The sequence below is a fragment of the Castanea sativa genome, chromosome 1 (assembly GCF_040712315.1).
Source record: "Castanea sativa cultivar Marrone di Chiusa Pesio chromosome 1, ASM4071231v1".
NCBI lineage: Eukaryota > Viridiplantae > Streptophyta > Magnoliopsida > Fagales > Fagaceae > Castanea > Castanea sativa.
This window is the reverse complement of record NC_134013.1, coordinates 76,144,961-76,166,116: the sequence shown is the minus strand read 5'-3', so window position 1 is coordinate 76,166,116 and position 21,156 is coordinate 76,144,961. Positions and strand designations below refer to the sequence as shown.

The window sequence follows — 21,156 nt, the reverse complement described above, 5'->3', positions numbered from 1 at the left end:
CCATTCCACTTTTTATATTCCATTGTATACTTCACCAATCACAATTTTTTTATGTTTTTTTTAATTATTGTTTATAAAATAACCTAGATTTAAAATGAAAAAAAAAAAAATCAAACACGACATATGTACATTTTTTAAAATAGAATGACGTATTACAATTGGTTGAGTATAAAGTTGGATACAAGATTTGTATAAAAAAAGGAAAATTTTTTTTAAAAAACATTATTTTTCAAAAAAATGATAAAAATATAAATTTAAAATAAATTTTAAAAAAGAAGTTGAGCAAACCTATGGCTGCTTGCAGCCATGAGATAAGCTTTACTTATTAACCCAAAAAAAGCCTCCCTTTTCCACTAGAGAGCGTGATGATCACCCTCCAACCCAAGCATATATGGTGGTAATATTTTATATATAATAATAATAAAATAAAAAAGCATACACTTTGTTTGCCCTTCCAATAGAACAAAACGGCGCCGACTTCAAACAATAATCGTTCAAATTTTTCAATAAGAAAAAATATATATATTAAAAAAATGAAAATGCCCCGACACGAGCGAACCACTTTCTTCCACGTCAGCTCACACCCTTATATACGTTGGCCCTATTTGCTTCTCCCTATTCTTCTTTCAAACTCTCTCTCTCTCTCTCTTAGGTTTCTCTCGCCGAACCCAATCGAGTCAAGGGGGGAGGGGAGGAGGGGTGTTTGTTTCGCGAGAATCCGAGAGAAAGATTTTGAATCGGCTTCTGGTAAATCCCCTTTTGTTAACAAATCCCTGATTTTATTTTTTGACCCTTTTCCGGGCTCCGATTATACTCGGATCTGCGAGCTTTGTTGTTCTGCTTGTTATTGTTGTGTTGTGTATCTGGGTGGTGGTGGTGGTGGTGGTGGTGGTTTGTACGGATCGGCTTCGTGAAGCTTGTGATGTAGTAGTTTGATTCAAATTTTGAAACTTTTTGCTGATTAGGGTTCTGGGCTTTGGGTATTTTTGAAAACTTTGTTATTGTTGTGATGTAGTGTTTTTGTTGGAAATGGTAATTGGGGGGGTTTGAGCTGTGAAAAAAAAAAAAGAAAGGTGCTTTGGATGTGGGTTTGTTGTGAATTTTGATTTGACTGCTTTGTATGAACTCAAATGATAGTGAATTCATTTGCTTAATGCTTGTTGTGGTTTATGCTTTTGTTGTTTTTACTTTACAGTTAAAATTTTGAAATTGTTGTGAAATATTGATTAACAGCAGAAATCTTTGTGATTGAGTAATACAGCTGAGTTTAACTCGCTGCTGCTTCTGGCAAAAAGAGAGAGATTAAAAAAAAAAAAAAAAAGCATTTCAATTGCATTGGATTAGGTTCTGGCAAAAAGAGAGAGATTTAAAATATTTTAGAAAAAATAGCATTTCAATTGCATTGGATTAGGTGTGACACTCACTCATATTACATGAGTAGGCTATAAGGTGCTTTAAATATATCTTTTTGCTTCATTGCTCTACTATGAGTGCAGAAATTAGGAGTTAGAATTGTAATATAGATGGTTCGTGACAACCGACGATGATTATGGTTCTTCTGGTTGTGTGAGTGAGAGAATAGCTTTCCAACCAAAATTGTGATTGTATATTTATCTGAATTGTTGAGAATTTTAAGGTGTTCAGATTGCCCGTGTATTTATCAGGTTGAATTAATTTAAGTTCATTGTAACATATACTCTCTAAAGGCTAGAACTTCTAAGAGTGGGAATTCTGCAAACGCCTGGTAGTGTATTTTGCGTTACAGTGTCTTTATGTAGGTAGGTGCTTTCCTTTTATTTCTTACAAGCTTTGGGGAAGGAGATAAATTTTCCAACTTTGTTTTGGTTCAACTCTCTCTTAATAATATATCATTTCTCTAGAGGGCTGCAAAAGAAAGGGTGCTTTTAAGTGTCATTCATATCTTCTCCAACTATGGTCATAATGTCATATAGAATTTATCAAGGTTTTTTTTCCCATCAACTTTTAGTCAGTTATATTTTCCAGAGGATCTTGTTTCAATATTAGCAAATGAGGATAGCCACTAGAAAAAAAATGACATACAAATGTAGTACCTCAGAGTTTCCAACTTTCATATCTTACAACAACCCAAAGGAGGTTACTCTAGGGTTAGTGAAGTAGAAGGTCAGGAGGATTGGTGATGGAAATGATGTAGCAGAGACTATGGATTTAGATGGAGCTAAATGGCTGCAAAGTAAAATGCTTGGCTGATCTAAATTGCTGGTATTATAAGCTTGTTGAGTTGTATACTCTTATTCTAGGGTTATATTTGATCATTCAATCCACTGTATATTGTAGAAATAAATGTTAAATGCGATAGAATAGAAGATTGAAATTGGGGTGGAGAATAGAGTAAATTTTGGCAAGATCAGTGGTGTGGGGATCAACCTTTTCAAGTGATCTTCCCAGTTTTGTACGCAATAACCACTAATAGAGAGGCCTTGGTAGGGTCTTGCCTGGCATAGGAGGGGTTGGAGGTGAGAAGAGGCTGGGATGTACAATTCATTCGGGATACAAATGACTGGGAGGTAGATTTAATGGCAGATTTCATTCATATTTTGGAATCCAATACACCTTCATTGGAGAGTGAGGATCGTATGAGATGGAAGTTGAAGAGGAATGGGGATTTTGATATTTGCTCGTTTTATAATAAGTTGAGTCCTTCCTTGTAGAAGTGTTTGGAAAGTAAAGGCCCCTTGATGAATTTCTTTTTTTGTTTAGACTGTAGCTTGGGATAAGATTCTCACAGGTGACCACTTAAGATGTAGGGGTTTTGATTTTGTTGACTAGTGTGTTATGTGCATGGTTTTAAAAACTGGACCAGGACAAAAACTGGTTTTGCCTCCGATTCTCGGTTTTGGCTAGTTTTCACCAGTTTTGGGGATTTTTACCGGACTGGACTAGTGCCTAGTTCCTGGTTGAACCGGTCGGACTAGCCGGTCCAGTTCAGTTTTTAAAACCATAGTTATGTATCATTGTTGGGGGGAGACTGTGGATCATTTGTTGCTTCATTGTGAGCAAGCTTGCTTATCGGTTGTGGAGCTTTGTTTATAGATCGTTTGGGGTGTCGTGGGTCTTACCACATACCGTTTTAGGTATTCTCTTTGGTTGGGGAAGCACCTGTCAAACATTTAGAATTTAGTTTCGTTGTGCTTAGTCTATTTGGAGGGAGCATAATCGGAGGACTTTTGAGGACATGGATGGTTCGGGAGACCAGTTGCTTGCTTCTTTTAGTGGCTCTTTGTTTGACTGGTCTAGGGCTTGGGGACTCACATCTAGTGATTCTCTCCCTTTATTCCTTGATTTCCTTCTTCTTTGTAATTAATTTTCTTTCTTTTTTCTCTTCGCTTGTAATTTTTTTGATCTGCTTTGTGTTCTTTTGGCATAAAGAAGTTTTTTTTTAATATAAAATTTTCTTACTTATCAAAAAAAAAAAAAAGAGTAGAAGATTGAAATTGGAGAATGGACTTTTCTGTGGTCATGTGACACATTATTCAGAAAGTTCTACTGAGTAAGAGCAAAATTAAGCCCAACATACTGGTGGGAAATGACGCTGCTGAGCTATCATAATGTATTTAGTTTGAAATGCATATGATGGCTGTAACTTGTTTTCACCAGCAGAACCATTGTATTGGACCTAGGTAACTCAGATTTTGCAAGTGCACTCTTAGCACACCAGCCTGCATGCCAGTTTTTTTTTTTTTTTTCTCCTTTTGATTTTATCCTTTGAAGGAAGGATTCACATATTTCCTGTAATGCAATAATCTCTCATCATGTGATCTATGTTCTTTAAGGAAAGCATAAGAAGTGGTTTCTTTGAATAAGAGATGCTCAGGAAGGATTAACTGATTATGCATCATATATATTGCAGAGAGTTCTGTGCAGTTTGTATCAACATATTTTATTCTTATTAATAACTTTTCCAGTTATTTATAGTTCTTGGACCCCTATAGTTTTGCAAACTCAGTGTGTTGTTGTGTCAGGAATTGTTTGTTTTATTGCCTAATTTTGGGTGAGTAGTTAAGCTTAAACGTATTTTATCAAATTTTGTAGTTTTCAACCACCCTGCTTCGTTTGGGAGGTGCCATAATTCTTGTTGATATTTTTAAGGCTTCAACATGCCAAAGGAGAGAAGAGATCGTTCCATGTCTCATGATAGGTACAGGGCTTCTCCTTTTTCATGCAGCTCTAGTTGTGCAAGACGATCACCCAGATTTTCTTTAGCAACTGAGGAAAGTTTAAAAGAATGGGAAGATGCTAGGTGCCCTGTCTGCATGGAACATCCTCACAATGCAGTTCTACTAATCTGTTCATCGCATGAGAAGGGATGTCGCCCATATATGTGTGACACAAGCTATCGCCACTCAAACTGCCTTGACCAGTTCCGGAAGTCATCTGCAGAAACCTCATCAACAACTCCAGGACATGAAGACACTCAACAGGAAGACGCTTTACCGTCAGCCACACCTTTGTCTCCTACTGAGACTTCAGAATCAACAGTTACTGAGGTACAAGAAGAAACAATTGAGGAAGGGCATCCAACCTTGCAGCCCAGTTCCTGTGAGAATCAGGAGCAGCCAAAGTTACTGTGCCCCCTCTGCCGTGGACAGATAAAAGAATGGATTGTTGTGGAGCCTGCTCGCCGTTTCATGAATGGAAAATCAAGAAGCTGTTCCTGTGAGACATGTAATTTCAGTGGAACCTATACAGATCTCAGGAAGCATGCTAGGATTGAGCACCCCCTTGTGCGCCCATCAGAGGCTGACCCAGAACGTCAGCGTAATTGGAGGAGGTTGGAGCGACAGAGGGACCTTGGGGACTTGATCAGCACACTTTCCTCTTCATTCGGAGAGGAGAGGGGGGCTGATGACAACATTTTGCCCATTGATGAAGGGGGTTGGTTGACTGTATTTTTTCTCATTCGAGTTTTCCGACCTGGTTCCGGTTCAAGAAGCAGCAGCCGGTCTGGTACCTTAAGAACAAGAACACAAATGAACATCAGAAGGAGATCTACCGGACTTTGGGGGGAGAGCTATGAAGGTGAAACCGGATCTTCTTCCAGAGATGATGACAATGACTCTTCTGACGGTGGCTCAACTTGGAGGCGCCGCTTGAGGCGAAGGACAACCCCAGACGAACAGCCATGATTGCAGAACTTTGAGGAGTCCATCTTATTGTCTTTGCTTCAAGGTTTGAAGAGTAAGTATTGCTTTATAACTGTGACTGCAGCTGCCAATTAATTTCCATATTATTGATATTGCAACTGAAAAAAAATAAAATAAAATAAAAAGAAGCTGTAGTTAACTGCTTGTGTTGTGTGTTTCAGGTGGACAAAAGGGAAGAATTGGAGGTGCTTCACTTCCACACAGTGGATCCTGTTCTACTCTTCGTGGGACGGTTTTGATTTGAAGTTGCTGGAAAGTTATTTAAAGAGTGATCAAATTGTAATTTATTCAGAAACTTTTAATTAAATTAAACTTCTTTCTCTAGCAGCTATCTTCCATCTTGCCTTTGTTGTTGCAATTATATCAAAGTTTCTCTTTGAACAATCAAGCTTGTAACAAATTTCCGAATAGCTCCTTTCAGAAGAGTGCAACTTGGGCTGTTGCTAGTTCCCATTACTCAGCAGCAGCTCGGGTGTTATTGTCCATGTTCATATAGTTGGTCATTTGTTTTTTTTTTTTTTTGGCTGAATAAACATCCTTTATTTCACAAAAGGAATCCACGAATGGTACAACAAGGAACTCATGGGCCTTTGCCCATCTCTTTCCAAAGCTTGAGCTACTAACAGGGATGGATCAGAGATGGAGACAGGCCCAGAGTTGTTACAAAATGCAGCCCAAAGGGCTAACAAATGAGCTGAGGAATTATCCTCTCTTTTCACAAAAGAAAAAGAAACATCATCAAACAGATTACAAAGAGCTAAAATATTCTACAATTATACATCAGTAGTCCATTCAGAGGATGACTTTTTGTCTTTAAGAGGTGCAATAACATTCCAAGCATCACCTTCTATTATCACTCTTTTGAGCCCAGTTTCAACTGCTTGATTAACCGCTGCGTAGGCCGCTTTAGCTTCACCCCACAGGGGGCTTCCTGGGTCCAAAATATTAGTCCAAGCCAAAACAACTCTGCCATGATTGTCTCTGCCCTCCACTGCAACTGATGTTTTATTCTCTCTTATGGTAGCATCAAAATTTAATTTCACCCAACTAGCTGGAGGAGGGGTCCAACTAGACTCAATCAATACTAGTTTTTCCCCACGATCTTTTTCCCAAGCTGCTTTTTGTTCGTTAAAAGAGCTCTGAATTTTCCTGGCTAGATCTACCACCGAACCAATATCTTCGCCTAATCTTGCCTTATTCCTTTGCATCCAAAGCCTGTCACACACAATTGAGGCATATAATTGGCAATGATGGGATTCCTCTTCCTTTATTCCCAATTTCACTTTGGGGTCAATGATGCATTTTACCCATTCTATAATATCAATATGTGATAAATTAGACATATTTAAAGGCCATGGAGCCGTAAGCCATACCTGAGAGGTCCACGGACATTGGAGGAAAATATGTTCAATTATCTCAACCGCATTCTTGCATTAGAAGCACTCAGTGGATGGGATATGAAATCTTTTTTCCAGCTCCTCACCTACAGGGAGCATCCTCCAAGCAATCTTCCATAGGAGATTCTTGAATCTGGCATGAACCTTAAGTTTCCATAGACCTTTCCATTCTTGAATACTAAGAGGATTTGGGCCAACTAACTGGGGTTGGATGATTGACATATAAGCTGACTTGACTGAGAAAAAGCCCGATTTTGATAAACACCAAAAAATCTGGTCGTTTTGTTGGGGATGTGGAAGGTTAATCTTAAGGATTTTCATTGCAGTCTTTGTATCAAATAAATTGAATAGCTTACCACGATCCCATTGTCATGAGTCATGGTCAATTAGACTAGCCACATAAACATCACTGCTACTTATGTCATTAGGGCTAGTGGGAATAAATCTTGGGATTTCAAGAACCCATGGGTCTTCCCATATACACGTACCCCATCCATTCCCAATCTTATGGAAAGCCCATTGCTAAGGACATCTCTGCATTTGAATATACTCATAGCCGCCCAAGAAGCAGATTTTGGGCACTACATCTTCATAAAATTTCTATGCTTCACATATTTCTTCCGAAAGAGTTGAACCCATTTTTTCCCAGAATTACTTGCCACCTCCCAAGATAATTTAGCTACTAAAGCTTTATTCAAATCCTCTATTTTCCTGATACCGATACCACCAGCCCATTTAGGGAGGCATATTGAGTCCCAGCTTCTTAAAAACAACCCATGTTTCTTTTCATCTATTCCCCACCAGAAATTTCTATTGATACTATCAAGCTTCTTACCTATAGACTTTGGCAAAAGAAGGGAAGACATGTGGTAAGAAGGAATGGATGAAGATACTGACCTGATAAGAGACCCTCTCGCTGCTTGAGATAACACTTTCATTTTCCATCCTTGAAGACGGCTATTAACCTTATCAATTACCTCCTGAAGCGCCATCCTTTTCTCCTTGCCCGAGACTAGAGGAAACCCAAGATATTTTTCCCTCCTGTTTGAAGCATTTATCCCTGACATATTTGCCAATCGACTTTTGAGCAAAGGAGAAACATTTTTGCTGAACATGATAATAGACTTTGACAAGTTTATCTTTTGGCCCGACCATGCTGAGATTTTAAATATGTATGTATATATGTGTTGAAATTTTAAATTTTGGTCCTAATAGCCCCCAATTTAATATTAAAAAAAAAACTAGTGTACATATGTAATTTGAAAAATTAAAATTCACCCTTAAATATATATATTTTTGGATCTCCTCTGAAATAACGTCGAGCTCCATTTTGATAATTGTGTTGAAATGTTTAAGAAACATTTATTTTATATGTTATACTTTGTTGACATATTTATAATATCAAATGTTTAAGAAACACTTATCTTATATGTAGTATTTTGTTGAATATGAAATAGATGTTAGTTTTTATTTTCATTATAAAAAAAAATTTGTTTTAAGCTTTGCGCCCCCCCCCCCCTCCCCCCAGGTTTGAATCCTAATTTCGTCCCTGCTAAGAATGAATTAATACACCCCATGATGTCATCTGCATCAATCTCCCTTGCATGGGCAAATATAAATAGATCATCAACACATTGTAAATGAGTAATTGGTTCACTATCTCGAGATAATTTGACCCCTTGATCTGTCCTTAAGACCTGTCATTCCAATCACTCTAGATAAGACGTCCCCTGCTAGAACAAATAAGAAAGGGGATAGACGGTCTCCTTGCCTAAGACCTCTTTCAGATTTAAAGAACCCATAGGGAGCTCCATTGATGAGAATAGAGAAAAAGGGTGTTGTAATGCATTGCACCCACTGATTCCATTCCTCTGGAAACCCAAAACACTTCATGACTTTGTGAAGAAATTCCCATTCAAGCCTATCATTGGCCTTCTCCATATCTATCTTGAGCCCCATCCAAGGACTTTTTCCTTTCTTCTTCCTCATTTCATACATGATCTCTTGAGCAATGAAATATTTTCCTGAATAATCCTTTCTGGTACAAAAGCGGTTTGCCAAGGAGAGACTATTTTATGAAGAACCCTCTTAAGCCTATTAGCAAGCAGCTTAGATATTATCTTGTACAGGACATTGCATAGGCTTATTGGCCTATATTGCTGGACAGTTGCTGCATTACTATTCTTTGGGATTAATACAATAAAAGAGTGGTTCAACTCTCTAAGCATGAAGCCCCTAATAAAGAATCTAGACACAGCTTCGACCACCTCACCCCCTATGATGTTCCAATAAAATTTGTAGAAGAGTGCTGACATTCCATCGGGACCTGGAGCTTTGTTAGAACCCATACTAAACAACACCTATTTCTTCCAAAGAAGGAATGGTAACAAGCATTTCCCTGTCATCGTCCGAGAGACAAGGAGAAATAAGATCATCCAAATCATTTGGAATGGAAGGGTGGGATGAAGAGAATAAGCTCCTATAAAATTGTTCAAAGCACCTACCAATGTTATCCCTGCCAGATATCCAATGCTCCTCATCATTCTTGATAAAATCAATGTTATTTCTTCTCTGTTTGATAACTGTTGACAAGTGGAAAAATCTGGTATGTAGCTCAGCTAAAGTGTGCCACTTTGTTCTTTCCTTTTGCTTCCAGAGGGTCTCTTCCCTTTTTAGCCATTCTTGTAGCTTAAGACATATACTTGCTTCAAGCTTCACATTTTCAAGCATTGGGTCTTTTGCTTGGATTTCTTCTAACTTGCTCCAAGACTCCTTGATTTTTGACTGAATATTTCCAAACCATTGTTTATTCCACTTACGAAATTCTTGCTTTGTTACCTTGATTTTACTACACACTTTGAAGAGGGGTGCCCCATGAATCTTCCGCCTCTATGCCTTCTCAACCACAAAAAGACTGGATTTGTCCCTGGTCCATGCTTTTTCGAATTTAAAAGGCCTCTTAATATTTCTATCTTGTCCTTTTGAAAGGAGGAGAATTGGTGAGTGGTCAGATGTAGAGGCTGAAATGTGTCTCACTGCCGCTCTAGGGAATAATATTCTCCATTTATCATTTGAAAAGACCCTATCAAGTCTTTCTTTGATATTAGCTAGCCCTTCCCTTCTGTTTGACCATGTGAATGGATTTCTTGAAAAATAGATATCTATTAATCCATTATTATTAATGACCTCTCCTGGTTTGTCCCTAATGAAATTGCCATAGGCCTTCCCCCTCTTTTTTCTTCCTGGCTAAATACTTGATTAAAATCCCCTATGCATGCCCATGCCCCACCAAAGGCATTGCCTACTTTATCTAATGCTTCCCAGAACAGCTCCTTTTCACACTTCTGGGGGAGACCGTATACCAGGGATAAGAGCCATGGCTCATTAATGGGATCAGAGAATATTAAACAATTCACCATGTTTTTACTTTTGAAAATCACCTAAATGTCTACTCCACATTTCTAGCCCACTACAAGCCCTCCTTTCCTTCCTCTTGGGTCAACAAACTCAGAATAATAAAACCCCATAGACTTAACCATCTTAGAAATTCTACTAAATGGAATCTTAGTTTCGGACAAAAAAATCACATCTGGGCAAGTATCCTTTATTGTGGCTCGAAGGACTCTTTTTGCTGAGGTTCAAGCCAAACCTCGACAATTCCGACTCAGAACAATCATGGCTGGGTTTGGGGCATGGTAAGGCCCGCCTCCTCAGCCATTTTGGATTTTAGGGAATTACTTGTACTAGCTTCGACTTCTTCCTCCATACTAGATAGTCTGGCCCTTATTGACCCTATGATTTCTCTTGCTCTTGCTTTCAATTTTTTTCTCTCTTGTTCCTGCTTTCCCATATCCCTTTCGGGTTCTACAGGAGTTTCTGACCTCCATAGCTCCTCACTATTACGTCCAGAGTTAACCTAATTAACCTTTACAATGTCCCCTGACCCAATTTTAGAGAGTTTAAGTGCTTTATTAAAGGTTAGGCCATACATTACTTCCCCTTTCCTTTTACCACTAATACTTAACTGGTAGGTCTCAGTGGGCTTTGGTGAGAGGGTTATTGGGCTTGGATCTACTACAGTTATCTCTTCAACTTCTCTGATTCCTGTGGGCTTATTATCCATTGACTCATCTACTTCATCGAAAAATGCAATCCAAGCTAGCACTTTTAATTGGGCTTTTGAAAGCCCAACTAAATTAGATGGGTTCGACAGTTTTAGAGTTTTTGGTTGGTTGGGATGGTTCGGTGGGGTAGGGGAGTGGATTGGGAATTTCTGGATGATTCTGACAGTGGATATTTAATGGTTGAATTGATGGGTCTGATTTTGGACTAAGATTGTCGAGGTTTGATGTGTATTAGGATTCAGTATTTCTTTGGTTTTGTGTCTGGTTCGGGATTGGCTGACTATAAGTTGAATGGTTTATTTTGTTTGGATGGTATGGTAATACTTCAAGTGGATTTAGAGTTTCAGTTTGGTCAATGTCCTTTGAGATTAAGGAGTTTAGTGCGGTTTGAACCAAGCATGTGTTAATGGGATTATTTTCTTTGTATTTGACGTGGGAATCTAGTTGGGTTTGGTTGTGGAGGTTGATGAGATTCTCTAGGTAGACTGGATTTGAGGTGACAAAGGCTGCTAGACTTTCAAAATTTGTGGGGAGTTGAGCTGCCGGGGTTCCTAAGGAATCAGAGTTGTTGATGTGCTTTCGTGTTTCATCATTGTTCATTACATGCTCCACATCATCTGTCGCCGCTAAAGGATGAGACCTTGTTGGCTTTGGATTATTGCTATCCTTATATGCTATGTAAAAAAGAATAGAACAATATTATATGTAATAAGGATTTAAATTGTCTTTCAGTCAAAGAGAACTCCAGCCAAAAATGTAGATCTATTAAAATGAGACATGAATGTATGTAAGCTTATCTCGTATATTGAAGATTTTTTTCTTCTCTTTGGATGTTGCAGTTATATATTAAAAAGCATCGGCTCGGTATTTGCATCATGTGTGCTTTTTTGAGCTGCTTCAGCTTGAAGAAGAATAAGCAAAAACCTCAATATCAGGAGGCTATCATTCTTGCTTCTGAAACATCTTGTAAGTAGAAAATTTGAGTTGACTTGATCAATTTTGACTTACAGATGAAATAATCAGATCAAGGATAGACAGCTTTAAGTTATCAAATTTATTTCTTTTATATATCCTAATTAGGTCCTACTTCAATTTTTCTTCTTTGTGGCCTTAAGTTCTATACTTGCTCTCAGCTACACAAACAAGTGGAAATATGAAACTGAAACAGAAAGCATATTTATTCAGAGTAATGAAGTCTATATTCTAGCCTATCTAGGAAAAGATTTTTCAACTAGCTTTTCATTCGCTATGCTGTCAAGTGTCTTGGTAGCTATTCTCAGCTGCCTGTAGGATATGTCTCCTTTTATTAGTTAGTTAACCTGCAAGGCTAGGACAGCCACATATGCCATGCAATGCCCCGCATTGCATCGGCCAATCAGTCCATGCATTTTGAATCAATGCTACTTTACTCGATAATGGTTGGTCCATGTAAGTGCTAGCTAAAAGCTTAGCTCACTTGATTTTTTTTTAAGTACTTAGCTCACTTGATAGGTTTATGTATGTAAAGGTGTATATATATGTTGGTTTTTTGAAATAATTTTTTGGGTAATTGATAGGTTGCTGAGATGGTGTGGGGAAGCTGTTGGATTTGTATATTTTCATGATTTCTTGTATGTATAGGTGTGGCAGCTAAGGCTCTATGTGCTGCACTGGTGTGGTAGCTAAGGCACTATATGTTGCACTGTGTTGCAGCTTGGGCTGCACTGGTGTGGCAGCTAAGGCACTATCTGCTGCACTAAGCTGTAGCAACTAAGGCACTATCGGCTGCACTGTGTTGCAGCTTGGGCTACACTGGTGTGACAGCTAAGGCGCTGTCTGCTGCACTAAGTTGCAGCAGCTAAGGCTGATATATATATATATATATATTCTTTTTTTTTGTTCATCCTGACTTGAAAGTTGATTGTGCTAAGAATATTAAGACACTCACCTATGAAAGAATGAGAAGGTTATGATGATACAGAAAAGTTGAATTTTGGGATGGTTTGGTTGTGTTGTGATAAGGGCATTGGCCAAAGGTCAAGTTTTTGGTGGTTTGAGAGAAGGACTTGGGTTTTGTGTTTTTGATTGTAGCTTGCTTTGTTGGTTTGTCATAGGTTTGAGACCTTTGTGGTTAGTAGTTTTTCAATTCTCATTGGGGTGCAGTGACATATCTATGTGTTTTACTGCTTTTAAAAAAAAAAAAGGTTTTTGCTTTTTTTTTCTAGGTTTAGATAGTTTATCTTTTTATGGTTCATTTGACTAATAGAAATTAATTGTTTCTTTTAATTTTTTGGCTTTTAAGTTAGAAGCTATTAAAGTTTGTTGAAATAGTTGATGATGGTCATTGTAATTGAATAATTTCTTATTAAATCTAAAGTAAATGAGTGTAGGATTGTGTTTTATGTTAATATGAGATTTCCATTTGAATAAGAAAATTATTTTACCCAAGTAGTGTTAAGGTATTGATGAATGCAAATGTGTAACACCACGTTTTCATGCGCTCTGTTTCCCCTCATTCCCAAATGCATTGACCTCTTTCTCTTTGTTAATCATTTGATTCTATAAGTAATTAAGTGGGGAATTGTATGTTGATTACAGGTACCAGAACCATTTGTGTAATTAGTAAAATAGATCAAGCTGCATCAGACCAAAAAGCTCTGGCTGCTGTTCAGGCTCTCCTGTTAAATCAGGGCCCCTCAAGAGCATTTGATATGCCATGGGTTGCTTTAATAGGTCAATCAGTTGCAATAATTCTGGTAATGACTAATGTTTTTACTTACAACAAATGTGACTTTATTTCCTTATTTTTTCTATAATTCTTGAGGAGTTTAGATTTTTGGAGTTTTGTGACGTATGAGGAAGTTTTCAAATGTTAACTTATTATTAGGTTACACATACAAATTTATCCTAATTTTTAGCTCTGTAAATTGGTCATAGTTTGCGCTTCCATCTACTACTGACATGCAGGTTGTATTTAGCGAATAAATCTAGTTTATTAATTTGGTTTACATGCAAATAAATCTAGCATTATTGTTGTGATGTAGGCAAATAAATTTTTGGAATTTCAGTGTATAGATGCTTTGTGGAAACTAGAAAGTTTCTCTATTTTTTGATATATTGTTGTTATTATGATTGATATATCCTGCTGTTTGAACAGTGGGCATCAATTTTGTGTTTCATTGCTGAGAAAGTGTAGGAAAGTCGAAGGAAAAAAATGTTCCTAGTGTAGAGCAGAAGGGGGATGAGGGTGTAGAGCATGCTGTTGTAAAGTATTCAGGGGTTACAGTTGCGTTCAAAACGCGGCCATAGTTGTGTGCTAAAGCCGCGTTTTTAAAACGCGGCTATAGTCCTAGCCTAAAGCCGCGTTTTTAAAACGGGGCCATAGTGATGGGCTGAAGCCGCGTTTTTAAAATGCGGCTTTAGCTCACAACTACGGCTGCGTTTAAAAAAATGTGGCCATAGACCCCTCAAGCCTATAGTTACGCATTTTAGGCCACGGTTAAAAACGGGGCCTAAAAAAACGCGGCTACAGACCAAATTGTCCTATAGCCACGTTTTTCTGAGCTATAGCCACGTTTTAAAAATGCGGCCTTAGAACCTTTTTTTTGTAGTGTACTGACAAACTCCACACCACATAGTACATGTGACTCTCAATTGTAGGTTTTTTATTTTTTATTTTTTTATATACAAAATTTGGCTACAAATTTGATTATAGCCACCATTAAAAAAATTAAGGCCAAAATGCAAAACTCATCCTCTAAGTTTCACAATTTCATTTTAGTCTTATAAGTTTTGGTTTTGTCATTTTACTCCTCTAAGCTTCATTCATTCCCAATTGAGTCATTCGTTAATGTGCCGTTAGTTTCTGCTTGTTAGCTTTTCTTTTTTTTTTCTTAATTTTAGAAAAAACCTTAATTAAAAAAAATAAAAATAAAAAAAGCCAATACCTGATGTGAGAAACTAATAAGAATAAGAAAGAGGGATCAATCACTTCCAAATCCGGTATATTACCGTTGCAATCCAATTCCCCATCGTTGCATTGGCTCCAATTATAAGATAGACCTGACTTATGATTTTGCTTGTCCATTCGTTGATACCATAGAAAGTATTACACATGCATTGAGATCTAGTGAAAAAAACAATTTATTATTGAACAGGTTTGAAGTTGAACACTTCATGAACAGATTTGAAGGTTTGAAAAAACAATTTAATATTGAACACTTCGTGGGATGATCCTCGTTTTACTATTGTCCAAGGAATCATTCGTAGAGGTTTGAAGGTTGGAGCACTGAAACAATTTATTCTTGAACAGGTGATTTATCATTAATTAAGCAATTTAAAGCAATTTATGCTTTTTGTTTGTTTTAATTAAGTTTTTTTTTTTTTAAATGAAGAAATAGATAAGAAATATAAAATAAAAATAAAAATAAAAGTTAACAGTAGAAACTAACCGCACATTAATGAAGGACTTAATTGGAAATGAATTAAAGTTAGAGGACTAAAATGACAAAACTCAAACTTATAATACTAAGATGAAAAATTGTGAAATTTAGAGGGTGAGTTTTACATTTTGGCCAGAAATTAACATAGTTAAATATTTTGAAAATCTAATCACTAGATTGCATTATTTTTATGTTTTAAACATGCATGTCAAATTTCGTATAAATTAGATATTATTTACTATTATTAGATATTATGGACAAACAAAAACAAAAATCCACAATGGGTCTTGTTCTACACAACTAATTTATGAAAAGTACAAAACAAAAATCAACAATGGGAGAATTAGACAAGTGGTTGAAGACAAAAAGAGTTGATACACTGCTAACTATTGATAGAAATGGATCTCTTGAGGGAGTCCCATGACAATAATAAATTGAGCTATCCTAAAAGGCTCTTCTCCTTTTCTCTCTCCTAGTTTTTCTCTCAATGTTTTTGGGATCCCCTCTTTGTTGATCCTTTCCCCCTTTTAGAGCCCCACTTCTCCTCCAGCTATCTTGTTATCCAGCCAGATTTTTGGGATGTGACTTATCCCATCAGCACACCCTTCTGCCACTTTATGATCGCAAAAGTAGGTTTAATGGTTGTCTCCCCTGTTCAGGTTAGTTAGCAATTAATGCGGCTAGCATTAGATGTGAGGGGTCTTAAATATGAAGGTGAATGCTCCTCGAGGTGATCCAAGGAAGTGTGGTTTCTTCAGTCTAGTGGTTGAATGCTCCTTGGTAGGGCTGTGTCTCTCGGGGATTGGGGCTTTGCGAGCATTTCAAGTTCGTCCCCTCAGCTAGATACTTTCGAACCCTAGGTTCTAGGGCAAACATCCTGCCACAGAAGGAGCACCTTAACCTTTACCCCTTTGGGTCAACGCCTCTAGGGTGATCTTAGGTCATGTAAGTGCACAATTGCACCTGGCCCCAAGAACAGTTACGGGCTCAGGCCCAACGAGCCTTAAACAATGTAATTTGTAGAGTGTGGGCTTGAAACCCAGGTTAGAAGTGTTTGAGGATTAAATAGCAAGCTAAAGATTATAAACACTTAAAAACAACAAAGAATGCTCTGAATCAATCTGCTCGGACGTAAGCGAGAGCATTTCTTATATAATTTCTCTCTCTTCCTTCTTCTCTTTCTTTTAGGTTACAAAGAGGGAGAGATCCCCCTTCCTGTCTTAGATCCCCCCTTAAATACTACTCTCTTGAATACCTTTTACACGTGTTGCTTTACCTCCCCTTTAACCTAGATATTTCTTTTCCCAGTGCCTTTGAATAGTAACTTAAGTTTCTCTTCCTTTGTTCGGTGTGTCACTTCCCCATCAATGCGGCCGGGGTGGTAGGTGCGAGGGTCTTTAATGTGGAGGTAGCAGCCTTTATCTTTGACATTTCTTCAACACCGGTGCTTGGGGCATTCTAGGGGTTTACCCACTTTTAACCATTGGTCTTAACCGTGTCATCCCCTAATCTTTATTGCGAAACCCCGAGTTCTTCGGTGTCCGTCCAGAGGATAAGTCCACCCTCGTTGGATCCTCGGACCCTCGGCGTATGGGCCGACCCATAGTACCAACAAATTCTAAACCTAGTAGCGAGGTCGGCCTTCCTTAACACGGCCCGAAAGGGCCCACATTCTCATCGGGATCTTTTCGCCCCCCACAATAGCCCCTCGAAAACTCTAATTTTCAACGTCGGAGGAGAAAAATAGGGTTTTGATCCGACGAGAACCTACTCCACTCACTTTGTTAGTAATGGTACGTGTGGAAATCGTTTCGCGTCCCGAGAAGATGCCATTTGGCGGTTTTATTTTGAACAACGCGCGTACTTAATACGCCGATTACACTTTGTCCCTCACGTTCAACGGTGAGATGGGCATCCAACGGCCCTCATTACTCCACGAAATTTTAGGCGGGACAAATATAATTTCGAGGCCGCCTTTTCGCACGTCGTGACGCTTCGGAACTGCGCCTTCATTTAATTCATCGGGGATCAATCCCATCAAAACACCTACAATCATTCTTTACCGGCGGAAAACCGTGGAAACCGTACCTCCAACTTTGTAAGTTCTTGCTCTCTGTTCTTAACCTTTTCTCCTCGGATACGGTCCTCGGTGTCTTCGTAAACATTTTTTCCTTTAAAGTTTAGCCTTTTGTTCTCTTATAATGGGTAGGTTTAAGTGTCTAGTTAGATTCGTCGGCCGGGATGGAGGGTTTTAGGGCTAAATACCGTATTCCCGGCGATGTAGGACTAAAATATTGCCAGCGAAACCGTGGCCGGTTCTAGGAAAGAGGGAGAGGTTATCATTCCTATGATAGCCTTTATAGAGGGTGGAATGACCCTTCCAATGAAACCCGTAATGAGGGAATACCTTCGCAACCACCGGTTGTGTCCCGATCAATGCCTCCCAAACGTTTTTAGAGTTCTAGGTAGTGTAGATGCTCTCAACGAGCGAGATGGGTTTAAACCTCACATGGCACGATGTCGTGTTCCTATATGAGTCCCATAAACTTTCTAAGGTAGGTTATTATATTAAATCTCGGTCCGGCACCGTTAGGCTAATCTCTGTCTGCCCAAATCAAACAAAGGCATGAAGGACGACTACTTGATCGTGTCCGGGAGCGCACGACGGCCTCCTTGCCCGGTTGAGTGGGGGGATCCAGTGCGACGCCGTAGGATTAATCTCCCCACAACACAACTTCTCCTAACACACACGAAATGCGTATTCATATTTACTTAAATTTGTTAAATATTTGTGTGAGTCGGCCGCAGTTTGTTCGTTTTGACGTCTTTTTTGCGAATAAGCGGCACGTGCGTCCTCGTCGAGTCATTGTAACATTGCCGATCTAAACCGAGTACTTCGCTCCGAAGTGTTCGTTAGTGAAGACTTACAACTCCGGGCTGCTCACCTCGTTCTAGGGTACAATCCCCTTTCCTCGGACTTCCGGGAGATAGAGAGCGCCATAATTGCGGGCGACCGAAGACGAAGGAGGATAAACGTAGCTCGGCCCCACTTTCCGGAGCGACCGCGAACTCCGGACGCTCCCAACACCGTTTTGTACAACCGGCCTATAAGAGCAATCCCCTTGCTGTGCACTCACAAACAACTCGTCATTCCGAAGAAGCGGGTGTCTTCTTCACACACTCTTGACGACGAGATAGATCAATTCCATCTCGAAGACCCGAGACCTCGCGGGAACCAGTTTGTGTTACTTTCCGACGAGGAGGAAGCAGCCACCGAGGCCTCTGCAATTGCCGGGGTTTGTAGTTGCCCTTCCCGAGGACGAATTTGAAGAAGACATGGGAAGAATGGAGGGTCTCCTCACGAATAGGGCTGCTAAGGTTGCGAAAAAGAAAACGGGGACGTCCCAAGTTCCCCAACTTTACCTCCTCCTCCTCCTCGGTGAGCCAAAACTACCAGGCCGAGGATCCCAAGAAGAGGAAGGGGGATAATGAGGGGACGATTAATAAAGACCCCGAAACCACGCCAACAACTCCCATCGGCCCAGAAGGCCGGACAAGGGCAAGGGTAGAGCCCGTTCGGTTGAAATCGGGGAATTCGGGGACGAGGCCGAAGTGCGCCGAGCACCGACCTCCCGGTCCCTTGATCTAAAGGCCGGGACGGCGCACCCATCTCTGCGTCCGGTATAAGGGGCGGTTCAACAAGGCCACGCCCACCACCTGGCCGAGGTCTTGGAACGCCTCTTCCGCCGCCCTTGAGGACATGGAGACCTTGGAAAAGATGGGCCAGCCACAACTATTCCTCTCACTAAAAAGAGACTTAGCGCTGGCAAGTTTTTCTCCTTTTTTAGGAAGGTTCCACTTTTGATAATATTTATAGGTAAGTTTGTTTTTTTTTATTATTCCTAACTCCATCATACTTTGTTACAGGCTATTCAGGAGGTCTTTGTAGTTGAAAAGCTTGTTGAAGACACTCGGAAAGTAGCCGGGCGAGCTCGAAATCGGGATGGGCGAGAAGTCTTTGGGCACAGCCCTTGCTGAGAACGAGAAGCTGAGCTCGGAGGTGTCAGATCTGAGGAGAGAGAAAAATGGGGTCGAGTCAAACTTGAAGACCATGAAGACCCAGATAGAAGGACAGCGCAAGCTCCTTCATGCAAGAGATGAAGAGCTCTCCCAAGCTCAAAGGGAGTGCTCGGATCTGAAGAAGCATTTGCGCCGATGAAGGAAGAAGCCGACTCCTTCCAATTCTCTCTTCAAGCGCCCAGCGAGTGCAAGTTTTGATGAAGGGGTAGCAATCAGGAGCGGCTGACAGGAGGAGTTCGCGGCTTTATGCCGCGAGAATGTCGAGAAAGTATGGGGAAGCTTTAAACGCAGCGGCAGAGTTCCCCAATCTTCGGATTTGAGGAAGTCCGAGAATGTTTGGCTTCCCCTAGAAATACAGGAGATTGAAGAGGCTCCTGCTGCTACTCCTACCCCTGAGACAATTCTTCTTGCCCTACCTCCGGTGGTCCCACAGCAAATTCCTGATCCTACAGAACCTTCTGGTTCCAACAAAGAGAAGGAAGGAGGAGGGGATGCAGAGAAGGCCTTAAGCCAAACAGTTGAACCCAACGTCCCTCCAACGAAGACGAGCAAGGGAAAGCAGATCTTGACTCCCTTTGAGCTGGAGTTGAGAAAAACCGAGGGTACTAGTACCTCTCAGCAAGAGCCTCCTCCAAAAGCTTAGGACTTAGCTTAGGGCTTCTCTTTTTCCATTCTTGAATTATCTATGTAATGCATATTTAACTGAATAATGAAGAACAATTTCATTTACTTTTCACTTGGGTTGTATCTGTTATGCTTTACTTTACTTTTTTTTGTATTTGTTATAAATATTGCCATTAGCACATAACCAAAACTTCTCAGGGTAAACAAATCTAACTCCAAGAATTGCGCAATCATAACTTTCACACAATCTTATGTACATCATTGAAGATTTAATAAAAGGTGGCATGGTTAATATATTTAAACAATGCCTTGATCAAAAAGAAAAAAGGACTTCATATAATGATTAAACCCTTATGACGCACAACACTGTTTCTAGTAGGATGTAAGATCCGAGGACCATTCCTTACACAAAATTGCTTAACACTTAAAGACATGAAACTTAAGGTCCGAGTTTAATAAACAGTAACGCATTAACATCCAGACATAATAAGGAGATAACTTTGATCTAATATTGTGGTCCGACGATAAGACTTCACCAATTTTACGTTTGATTATTAAAAATTATAACTTCAAATGTTAATTTTCCCAAAGTAGGAGGTCCGAAGACCCGGCATAACTAAGGTTCTGTTTAACGAATGACAAGACATCAATTTCCACAAGGTTTGTGGTCCGAGGACGGCACTTAACCAAGTTTCTGTTTGATTCTTAAAAATGATAACTTCAAATGTTAATTTTCCCAAAGTAGGAGGTCCGAAGACCCGACATAACTAAGGTTCTGTTTAACAAATGACAAGACATCAATTTCCACAAGGTTTGTGGTCCGAGGACGGAACTTAACCAAGTTTCTGTTTGATTCTTAAAAATGATAACTTCAAATGTTAATTTTCCCAAAGTAGGAGGTCCGAAGACCCGGCATAACTAAGGTTCTGTTTAACAAATGACAAGACATCAATTTCCACAAGGTTTGTGGTCCGAGGACGGAACTTAACCAAGTTTCTGTTTGATTCTTAAAAATGATAACTTCAAATGTTAATTTTCCCAAAGTAGGAGGTCCGAAGACCCGGCATAACTAAGGTTCTGTTTAACAAATGACAAGACACCAATTTCCACAAGGTTTGTGGTCCGAGGACGGAACTTAACCAAGTTTCTGTTTGATTCTTAAAAATGATAACTTCAAATGTTAATTTTCCCAAAGTAGGAGGTCCGAAGACCCGGCATAACTAAGGTTACCGTTTTAACAAATGACAAGACATCAATTTCCACAAGGTTTGTGGTCCGAGGACGGAACTTAACCAAGTTTCTGTTTGATTCTTAAAAATGATAACTT

General features: G+C 39.4%; 2 protein-coding genes across 2 annotated transcripts; one reads left to right on the top strand and one right to left on the bottom strand.

Annotated features, from left to right (window-relative positions):
• The first annotated feature begins 617 nt into the window (after positions 1–617).
• LOC142612963 (uncharacterized) lies at positions 618–5,668 on the top strand. The gene is made up of 3 exons (XM_075785141.1): positions 618–747; positions 4,072–5,217; positions 5,345–5,668. Exon 2 carries the CDS (start codon positions 4,137–4,139, stop codon positions 5,163–5,165), a length of 1,029 nt encoding a protein of 342 aa, XP_075641256.1. The 5' UTR covers positions 618–747; positions 4,072–4,136; the 3' UTR covers positions 5,166–5,217; positions 5,345–5,668.
• A 288-nt stretch (positions 5,669–5,956) lies between these two features.
• Positions 5,957–8,578, bottom strand: LOC142634543 (uncharacterized). Its single transcript, XM_075808849.1, has 3 exons — positions 8,278–8,578; positions 7,478–7,640; positions 5,957–6,398 (listed from the first exon to the last, which is right to left on the bottom strand). Exons 1-3 carry the CDS (start codon positions 8,576–8,578, stop codon positions 5,957–5,959), a joined length of 906 nt encoding a protein of 301 aa, XP_075664964.1.
• Positions 8,579–21,156: the final 12,578 nt, after the last annotated feature.

Bases quoted from the DNA above. Each gene is read 5' to 3' on its own strand.
- LOC142612963 (XM_075785141.1), top strand. From the start codon at position 4,137: ATGCCAAAGGAGAGAAGAGATCGTTCCATGTCTCATGATAGGTACAGG.
- LOC142634543 (XM_075808849.1), bottom strand. From the start codon at position 8,578: ATGTATGAAATGAGGAAGAAGAAAGGAAAAAGTCCTTGGATGGGGCTC. The intron at 7,641-8,277 runs GTCTTAAGGACA...CAAATATGTCAG, and splicing joins TAGAGTGATTGGAATGACAG to GGATAAATGCTTCAAACAGG. The intron at 6,399-7,477 runs GTCAGTATCTTC...TGTGTGTGACAG, and splicing joins GCGAGAGGGTCTCTTATCAG to GCTTTGGATGCAAAGGAATA.